The sequence below is a fragment of the Gorilla gorilla genome, chromosome 1, assembly GCF_029281585.2.
Source record: "Gorilla gorilla gorilla isolate KB3781 chromosome 1, NHGRI_mGorGor1-v2.1_pri, whole genome shotgun sequence".
Lineage (NCBI taxonomy): Eukaryota > Metazoa > Chordata > Mammalia > Primates > Hominidae > Gorilla > Gorilla gorilla.
In genome coordinates this window covers 212,933,610-212,943,936 of record NC_073224.2, presented here as the reverse complement: position 1 = coordinate 212,943,936, position 10,327 = coordinate 212,933,610, and the positions used below count along the sequence as shown (strand labels likewise).

Here is a 10,327-nt window from a genome sequence, read left to right as displayed (position 1 = left end):
GATCAAAGAGTCTGGGCAAACAGCGGGCAGCGTCCAGGCCCATGACTGACTGGCTGACACCCTGAGGGCGCAGCATGCTAGGAGCTTGCGGTTGACACTCCTAGACAGCCTGGCATGGCCACATGTGGGTTTGGGAAGGGGAGACCCTCCCCATCCAGGGGGTCTGATTAGAGCGAGCCAGAGCACACCCATCAGTGCTCAGGGCAAGGGAAGGAGCTGGAGGACTGAGGGAGCCTCTCCCAAAGAGAGGCCCTACCTGGGCTCAGGCTTAGGGGGGACCCTAGAAGTTCCCCAGTCTCAGCCACCTTTACTGGAGGGGCCTCCAGTCCAGATTCACCCAGCCTGTTCTCTAGCTGCTCCCTTGGAAGAGACGGGGTAGACAGAGCTGGGAACAAGTACCCCTGAGCACCAGAGTCTGAGTCTAGGCCCAGAGCTATTTGGATTCCAGGTAGAAAACATAAAAATATTTACTCCTTAACAAGAGCCCTAGACCTGCTAAGGCAACGTGCAGGTCACACATGTAGACAGCAGCTCTTAATATACAGCTGGTCAGGCTGCGGCTGGGGTTGGGAGGAGGGGCAGTCCCCCAGCCATAGCCCAGGCTTCAAACCCCGCCCCACCAAATGCTCCCTTCCACAGTACAAGCCAGACTCCAACTGGGGGAGGCAGCTGCAACCCCCACTGCTACGGAAGGTCCTTCTTTCCCCAGAGAAAGCATGGCACTAAGGTTCAGTGTAGACCGTCTTTATTGGCAGGTGTTAAGAGTGCAAAATATCAACAAACCCAGGGGAATACGCAAGGGGGTGGGAGTATGGCTCCCCTACCCCATGTGAGAGCCCTGTAACCAAGCCAGTGGGGTGGGAACGTTGACTTGACTATGGCAAATTCAGGCTCAGCACCTTCCAAAGAACAAGCTCCCAGGCAGGAGGGCTCCTTGCAACACAAGGGGGAAAGGAGTGGCACCCTGGAAGGGGCCTGGGCTGCGACCCATCCTGGGCTGCTTGGCTCCTGTATACTGCCCACCTCAACCCCTCAAGAGGAAGGCTTCACAGCTTGGGGTATGTAGTTCAGAGAACTGGGCTAAACCCAGCCCTCCCCAAACCCAGGTATCTGCCTCGGGCCTCAGTTTCCCTCCTCCCAGTGATTACCCAAGTTGGACCATCAGGCCCTGCAGTGGCCCAGCCTGATCCAAAGTGACAAGTCCCTGTAACATACCATGTATCAGTCAGTGTGTGGGCTGCAGGCCCTCCAAAGCTGCTGGGATCACCACAGGCTGGCCTTAGTCAAAAAGACCCTCTTAGACCATGGGAATCAATCCAAGGTGCTGGGCATTAAGGCTACCACCCTAAACTTGCTTTGTCTCCTGAAGGAAATTGACTTCCAAGACAAATGGCGCCTGCACACCACCGGCATGCTGGTCCAAAAGTGTGATGCAATAACCAAAGGGTCCTCCTGCTGAGAGCCCCAGGCTGGCATTAAGCCCACAGGGGCCTCGTGCTCGGGAAAGTCTGGTCTGTTCAATCAAAGGCCCAACCCTGCAGTGCTGGGCCTCCTGGCACATTCTGCGTCTCTGGTCATGTCCTCCACACACTCTTGGAGGCCCCACCCCACCCCATGAGGCCCAGTCCCTTCCCTTCTGGCCAGGGTCTGAGTCAGTTACAAGGCAGCCAGGTGGGATAGGCACGAGCCAGGAGAGGTTGCACAGGGGTCACGTAGTAATTGACAGTGGCTGGCACAACCCCGTCAGTGCCTGGAGGGCGCCAGGCCAGGGCGGCAGTGGCAGCCGGGCCCTGCTCAGCCAGTGCCTGCAGTGCCAGTGCGGCAATGAGGTCCAGCGTCTGGCGGCGCTCGTGGTTCATGAGGCACACGGTGCTCTCGTTGACCACCCGGTGCAGTGTCACCAGGCAGGCGTAACGGCGGGCTGCATCTGCCCCACCGAAGTGGGCCTCCAGGTAGCGCTCTAGGGTGCGCCGCTGCTCCACCAGGTCTGGAAAGTCGATGAAGAAGCGGGAGCACATGTAGCGCTGCAGGGCGCGCACATCGGTGCTGGGCCGGGGCCGGAAGCCCCGCACCAGGAGGTGGCAGTACTTGAGGAGGCCACCACCTCGGATCTCCTCGGGACTGCGCGTGGCGATGACACGGTGCCGCAGGTGCTCCAGGGCCTCGGTGAAGTCCCCGTACAGGCTTTCGCCTGTGACCGTTGGGTGGAAGGCCTCAGACATGGGAGTGGACGAGCACTGGCCAAAGAGCAATAGGGAGTCCAGGATGATCTGGAAGGAGTCTATGCTGAATTCAAACTGGCGTCTCACCGAGTCCACAAACTTGAGCTCCACGTTCTTGCCGCTCTTGTTGGACAGTGAGATGAGGCTCCAGCGGTCCGAGTCTGTGCACACTTTCACCAGCTTCTGCACGTATGCCTCCTTGAGTGTCAGTGGCGTGATCTTGGCCCGGCTCACACCGGCCGGCAGGAAGTCTAGTAGGCAGGCCAGCACCACTGCCTTGGTCAGCTGGAAGGATGCCTCACTGCGCAGGTCCACCCGGAACACCAGGTCCAGATCCTTGTAGCCCAGGCCACTCTCAGGGTGCAGCACGTGGCTGGCAGCTGAACCATGCAGCCGCACACTGTGCACATGTAGTCCCTGCTCCTCCAGGCTGCTGCGGACCACCTGCAGGGGAGAGCAGGAAGGAGAGGTGTCAGGAGCGGGCCTCAGGGGTCCACCAAGGACTTCCGTTTACTTATCACAGTAACTTCAACCACTATTGCCCCTAACCAGCTGTTATGCCTTTGGAAAATCATTTAACTTTTTTTTTTTTATTGGGTGGGTGGGTGGGGGGGGTTGGGGGGGAGTCATTTAACTCTTTAAACCTAATCTGAGAATGGCCCATCTGGAGGAATGACTCAGGAAGAATAGCAATGATAATAGCACACATCTGCATAGAATTTACTAAACAGCAGGTCACTTAATCCTCACAATAACCCTGTGAGGTGGATACTATTATTCACACTTTACAGATGCAAAAATGGAAGTAGAGAGGGGCCAAGTAACTAGCTCAAAGGCAAACAGCTGGTGAATGCAGAGCTGGGAATAAAACTCTGAGTCCAAGTCTTTTTTTTTTTTGAGACGGAGTCTCACTTTGCCACTCAAGTTGGAGTGCAGTGGCGTGATCTCGACTCACTGCAACCTCCGTCCCCCGAGTTCAAGTGATTCTCCTGCCTCAGCCTCCCGAGTAGTTGGGATTACAGGGGCCTGCCACTGTGCCCGGCTAATTTTTGTATTTTTAGTAGAGACAGGGTTTCACCATCTTGGCCAGGCTGGTCCTGAACTCCTGACCTCGTGATCCACCCACCTCCCAAAGTGCTGGGATTATAGGCGTGAGCCACCGCGCTTGGTGGTCTAAGTCTTAACCGTGCTGTTCTACCTCTCAAACTGCTAGTAAAACAGTTCTGTATCAGGCACTGTGCTAACTGCTCAAATGTGTTGGGAATATGGTTAGCAGTTCACATTCATGACCACATTAACCCTCCCCATAATCCTACATTTGAGTATTATTTTGACTGATAGATGGAGGACCTCAGGTGCAGAGAGGTAAAGTCAAGGTCACAGAGTGGTCAGGCTGAGACCAGAACCCAGGTTAGTTGGGATTCTCAAGTTCACGTATGTCCTTTTGACTACAATGCACTCATCCTAACTCATCCTTACAAGGACCCAGTGAGGCAAATATTATATACTTTTTTTGCTCTCGGATGAGGAAACTGAGGCTTACAGTGGTGAAACAGCTAAGGCTCAGTGAAAACTCTCAGCCTGCAGACAGTCCCCAGGCCTGATGGCACAGGACAGATAAACCTATAAGTGGTCCCTCCGCTGAGGTACCAGGTAGGGATAAGAGTGAAGCTGGGGGTTGGGGACATTCAGTTTTCTCAGTAACCCAAAGTTGTCCTGAAAGTGACCAGGCAGCATTCCTGTCCTGAGTGATTCTGCAACCCTGTCTTGCTGCCAAGTCAGCACCCAGCTCCAGACCAGGCTGTTCTCCTTGCCTCCCAGGGAATTACTACAAAGAATGCACCTAAGTGCTGAGAAGGCAAGCTGTGGTGGGGCAATCAGAGGCGGGCGGCACCCTCCAGGAAGACTTCCGGGAGGAGCACCTTTACCAGGGGAAGATATTGTCATGGCAATGGGAGGGTAAGCAACTGGCCATAAGAACACGGAGAATGGGGCGTAAGCAGCCATCAGGAACACAGAGGGTGGCAGAAGGAGGCTAGGCATCTAATGAGTGCCGAGCACTGGACCTTGTTGCCAGAATCTATGGGGACAGGTGTCTCTCTCTTTTTTTTTTTTTTTGAGTCTGAGTCTGTCATCCAGGCTGGAGTGCAGTGGTGCAGTCTCAGCTCACTGCAACCTCCGCCTCCCAGGTTCAAGTGATTCTTCTGCCTCAGCCTCCCAAGTAGTTGGGATTACAGGCGCCCATCACCACACTCGGCTAATTTTTGTATTTTTAGTAGCGAGAGGGTTTCACCATGTTGGCCAAGCTGGTCTTGACCTCCTGACCTCAGGTGACCCACCTGCCGCAGCTTCCCAAAGTACTGGGATTACAGGCATGAGCTACTATGCCAGGCCAAGTCTTTTTTTTTTTTTAATATGGAATTTTTTTCTGCCTTTCCAAACCCTTCTCTACCTTCCTTTCCTCCATCCTTCTTTTTTTTTTTTTTTTTTTTTTTTTTTTTTTTTTTTGAGAGAGTCCTGATTTTGTAGCTGAGGGTGGAATGCAGTGAATGCAGTGGCACGATCTCAGCTCACTGCAACCTCAGCCTCCCAAGTAGGTGGGACTACAGGTGCGTGCATGCCACCATACCCAGCAATTTTTTATTGTTTGCAGTGATGGAATCCTGCCAGATTGCCCAGGCTGCTCTCGAACTCCCAGACTCAAGCTATTCCCCTGCCTCAGCCTCCCAAAGTGCTGGGATTACAGGCGTGAGACACTGTGCCTGGCCCAGGACAGGTCTCCTGGGAAACTGAAGCTCACAGAAGTGATGTCACTTGCACAAGATCACGTGGAGATGCCTTCAAACCCAGGGATGGCCAACTGCAAAGCCTATCCTGTTGCTACCACATTACAGTCCCAGGGTTCAGAAGGAGCAGACTAGTGTTCTAATCCACCTTCCCTTTCTAAATTTCAAAGCAAAGGCAACCCTCAAGCTACTGAAGCCCAGAGCCAGAATAGTTGGGGAACAGGAAGGTGGGGGTTGGGAGATGCCTTGGCCAGACAAGGCCAGTTGCTGCAGTCCAGCCTGTGGGACTTCTAACCCACACCCTGTCAGCTGGCAGCTGTGCCTGCATGGGCCAAAGACCTTGGTCCAAGGACCCTACCAAACCTGCAGAGAAGACCAGCCCCTTCCTCAGATCCCATTAGGGCTGACTGAGCCTTACTCAGTGCCAGCTCCTGCTCCCAGGCTGATGCCCACCCCAGGGCTTGGCATCTGGCCTAGTGAGTAGGTAGCAGTACTCTTGTTAAATCCCCTGCGTCAGGGCCATGGGGCCAGCTGTGTCAGCCAGCCAGTCGCTGTTGTCTCCTTCCCAGGTGTGACTACAGCCAGTTTGGCAGACGGTCACCAGATACCACCACACCCAAGTACTGCAGGGCAGCTTGGTGCCTCCTGAATCAGACTTTCCAGCCATGGAGGGGGCAGTGGCTGCACCCTCCTTTCTCCCATGCCAAGGCCCTCCCCACAACCACTCTGCTCCAGGCTGCTGCTGAGACCTGCAGGGAGACTGACAGACGCCGTCAGCCAGCAGGCTTACAAAACTCACATGCTGTGCCGCCTGATGCAGGCCCTCTGGCTGCAGCTGGAGAAATCAGATTGTTTAGTTCAATCCTCTGGGCCCAGAGAAGGCAAAGGACTTGTCCAAGGTTACACAACCAATAAAAGGCCTCCCTGCCTGTAGCTCTGGGAAGCCTCCTTACAGTAGGGTGAGTCCCTTTAGCACAGGTACAAGCAAGAACAGAATCTCTAGCCAGTCAGATTGCCACTACAGGCAAAGCCTTGTAGGGGGGTAGAGGGAGAAAGGTTCCAATTTTTGAGCCATAGGACAACTCAGCAGCAGTGAAAAGCCCCAAGGCAACAACCGACACCACCCTCCTCCTCTCCCCACCCCCATCCCTGCACACATCCCAACAGCTTTAGAAGCTGCCAGCTGTGGATTTCTTCCAAGAAATTTTCTTCCCTGTGGAGGCAGCTGTACAGGCCAGGTGAAGGCACCTGTCCCCTTTGGAGTCTGGAACCAGAGAGGGTGTTGGAGAGCAGCAGCCTAATCTATCCATCCCAGTTGAACAGATGGGGACACTGAGCACAGCAAAGAGAATTGACAACGAACAGTCCAGGGCCTGAATCCAGAAGTCCAACTTCCCAGCCCAGCTCTGAAGTCTCTGCCGCCCTTCACCATCGCCGACAGCCCCCTATTCTGTGCTATCTCTGACCCAGGTCTAGAAGGACATGGCACCACCATTGCATTGTAAAGTTAGCTTCTATTGACCTGGAGTCTCCCCCATCTGGCTAGGAGCACCTGAAGGGATGGAGGCTGAGTCCTAGTCACATCTGTGCCCTTGGTTTCCTAAACAGGGCTTGGCACAGAGCAGACACCAAGAGGCAATCTGAGCCATACTGACAGGGTAAGGACTTCTCCTCCTTCCAGGGTACCCCTTGTTCTTGCAGAGGGGGGCTGCCACACTGGTCTCCACCTTCCCCTCCCCGCCATGCCTGGGGCCACAATCCTGGAGGTGCAGCAGCTGGGGCCCCAGGAATGACTTGACTGTCCTGGGGAGAAAAACCTCGACTGGTTTCCTAATCACCCAGGTGACAGCGAGCAGCCGAGGAATGCCTCGGCGAACTCCACTGGGCCGCGTGTGAGTCAGCCAAGGAGAATCTGCCCCCACCCCCTCCAGTTCCTAGTTCCTTGGGAGGGTGGGGGAGGTAATCCCCTAGCAGGCAACCCTCCCCCTCTGTGGGAAGCCAAGGTAGTAGGAGGCAGGGGAAAGGCCTGCTTCATCCAAAGGAAGCCATCAGTTGGCAGGAACGCACAGGAGTCCTCGCTGGGTTTCTTGGTTTCTTTTATCAAAGGACCCTCCCTAACACCTAGAAGTTGACCTTGGGAGCCGGGGAAGGGGTGGGAAAACATTGAACCTACTGTAATCTGCTCCTGCGAAGACCCAAAATTCCCTAGGTTTGATTTTCACCTCATTAAGTAATCTTGGGTGGCAAACTGCCCCAGCTATAAAATGGGTACAATAATGACCACACTGTGGTATTTCAGAACATGACAGCATCTGGGCTGTACAGATGAAAAAGCAGTCTTGGGGTCGTCGAGGTTCAGATAAAGGGAAGAGTTGGAGGAGGGAGGGGCTGTCAGAATTCTCTTCTCCCTTTCCTCAGGAGAGAGAGAGGACGTGGGGCCTGAGGCCTGGGTTGGCCTTCATTTCCAATCTTGGGAAGGAGAAGAAACACCTAAATTGGTCACTTAATGTTGCCCTTGGGGGTGGGGTATCAGGTCTGACCTTTGGCTTAATAAATATTGGGCCACAACCCCAGCTGAGAGAGGGAGTCCCTGACAAGTTTTCTTGGCTTTTCCACGGGGTGGAGGGGGAAGGAGGGGTTTCTCCAGCAAAGGGCTGTAGGAGCACAATGGCAGAGGCTGCTCCTAGAACCTCGAGAGAGGAAAGGAGGGTGAGGTCCAGGGATGCCCAGATAGGGAAGGAAAAGCTATTTTGGACTCAAGCATGCACACTTACCCACCCAGGGCCACCTGGCGTCTTTTGTCCTTGCAGGCAGAGACAAATTCTTCCCCCAATGCCCTCGACATCCTCCTCCCCTCTCCCAGCCAGGCCCTGGGTGAGTGATCCGTGGGGAATCAGGGTTCTCCAGGAGTCGAGATGGAAAAGCCAGGTGGGGAAGGATTAGTAGATGTAGGGGGAGGTCTGGTCTACCATTCATAATGCTGTGCAATTGTTACAGCCATGTCCCCGTTCCTCAGTTTCCCTAGCTGTCTAGAAAGTCAAACAGACTACAAATGCCTTCCAGCCACGAGAGCCTCAGAAGGGATTCCCCCACATCCCTCGCCTGGCGTCCTCTCACCTGCACGATCTGCCGGGGCTGCACGCTCAGCGTGGGGAAGTTGCCGCGCCCGTGAATGGGAATCGGCTCGCTCAGAAGAGCGTCCAGTCGCTTCACCTGTGGCCAGCTCAGCCCACTCAGGTGCCGTCCGGGGAAGGCCGATAATGCCTCCGGGTCGGGGCCGCCGCCTGCCGGGGCTGCCGTGGCCACCGCCGTGGCCGCAGCCGTCCCCACCTGAGCAGCCGCCCGGTCCCTGCGCTCAGCTCCGCTCTCCGACGGCATCATCCGCCCGGCCCCCGGGCCCCGACGGCAGAAACCGTGGGGGTGGTTAAGGGGAGGAGGACAGGGAAAGCGGCTGGGCAGGGGCCAAGGCGGGGGGCACGAAGGCAGGGACGGGGCGGCAGCGACGACGAGACAAAGCCAGGGGACACCTCAGACGGCGACGACTAACCGACCCTAGCGCCTGCAGCCCGCGGCCCAGCGGACTCTTATAGGCCGCGGGCGACGTGCCCATTGGTCCGGGCCGCTGCCAACAGCCAGAGCCGCCCCGCCTCTGAACGCTCCGGACAGTGGTCTGTAGAGCTTTGCATGTGAGTCACTGTTCTCTAGGGAGATTCCGATTGGCTAGAGGGCACGCCCCTGCCCCGCCCTCCTTCTCAGGCTGAATTCCCTCCTTTGGTCCTTAAAGAACTTCTGTTCACTGTGATTGGCCCGGGCCTGGACTTAAAGGGACAGCGCCCACCCCGCCCCGCCAGGGTCAGGAGGGAGGGAAGTGACCTGCGGAGTTTGTAGCAGAGTCAGACCGCTGAGAAATTCCAGGTTTCTGTTTTTTGTTTTTTAGCGCTGGAAGAAATTGAGAAGTCACCTAGCCTTGTCCTGCTATTTTCAGAAGCCCAAAGAGATTGAGCCACGTGATCAACTCTGCACAGCACTGCTCATGCTCTGGCAGTTTTCCAGAGCCTAGGAAAGGTATAATAATAAACTCTGGGCCCGGCGCGGTGGCTCACGCCTGTAATCCCAGCACTTTGGGAGGCCGAGGTGGGCGGATGACGAGGTCAGGAGATCGAGACCATCCTGGCTAACACGGTGAAACCCCGTCTCTACTAAAAACACAAAAAATTAGCTGGGTGTGTGGCGGGCGCCTGTAGTCCCAGCTACTCGGGAGGCTGAGGCAGAAGAATGGCGTGAACCCGGGAGGCGGAGCTTGCAGTGAGCCGAGATTGCGCCACTGCACTCCAGCCTGGGCGACAGAGCGAGACTCCGTCTCAAAAAAAAAAAAAAAAAAAATTAATAATAATAATAAACTCTGCATACCAAGGTAGAGGCTTTTTTTTTTTTTTTCTCGAGACAGAGAGTCTCGCTTTGTCACCCAGGCTGGAGTGTAGTGGCACGATCTTGGCTTACCGCAACCTCCGCCTCCCGGGTTCAAGCAATTCTCCTGCCTCAGCCTCCCGATTAGCTGGGATTACAGGCATGCGCCACCAAGCCTGGCTAATTTTTTTGTGTTTTTAGTAGACACGGGGGTTTCACCATATTGGCCAGGCTGGTCTTGAACTCCTGACCTTGTGATCCACCCACGTCGACCCCCAAAGTGCTGGGATTACAGGTGTGAGCCACTGCACCCGGCCCTAAAGTAAAGGCTTTCTAAGACACTGTTGCTTGGCCTTGCAAACCACAGCATGATGAGCGTTGATGTACAGCATAGCCAATTTAGGGAAGGAGAGATCTGCTCAGAGAGGCTTTCTGATTACCCGACTGTCACACAGCAAACTAGTCAGGCCCTGGTCCTGAACCAGGGCTATAGAATCTGTGGTGCATGTTTTTTCCACTGTACCTATGCAGACCCAGCACCTTTCTGGAGCTAGAGAATGAATAATGTGTTTACATGTTTTTCTGCAGGTCTAGACAAACCATAATTTAAAAAAATATATGTTTACATGTTTTGCTCTCACACTTTACAGGACCTAGGGGATGAGGCTTATGATTGTCGTTACTTTTATTTTTTATTTTTATTTATTTATTTATTTTTTGAGACAGGGTCTCACTCTGTTGCCTGGACTGGAGTTGACTGTCATGATCATGGCTCACCACAGCCTCAACCACCCTGGCTCAAGCAATCCTCCCAATCCCAGCCTCCTGAGTAACTAGGACTACAGGCACACGCCACAGCACCCAGCTAATTTTTCTGTTTTTTTTGTTTTGTTTTGTTTTGTTTTTTTTTTT

General features: G+C 54.6%; 1 protein-coding gene across 1 annotated transcript; it reads right to left on the bottom strand.

The window, feature by feature from the left end:
* Window positions 1–728: 728 nt before the first annotated feature.
* TENT5B (terminal nucleotidyltransferase 5B) lies at window positions 729–8,696 on the bottom strand. The gene is made up of 2 exons (XM_055389076.2): window positions 8,126–8,696; window positions 729–2,666 (listed from the first exon to the last, which is right to left on the bottom strand). The coding sequence occupies exons 1-2, from the start codon at window positions 8,387–8,389 to the stop codon at window positions 1,653–1,655; spliced, it is 1,278 nt and encodes a 425-aa protein (XP_055245051.1). The 5' UTR covers window positions 8,390–8,696; the 3' UTR covers window positions 729–1,652.
* Window positions 8,697–10,327: the final 1,631 nt, after the last annotated feature.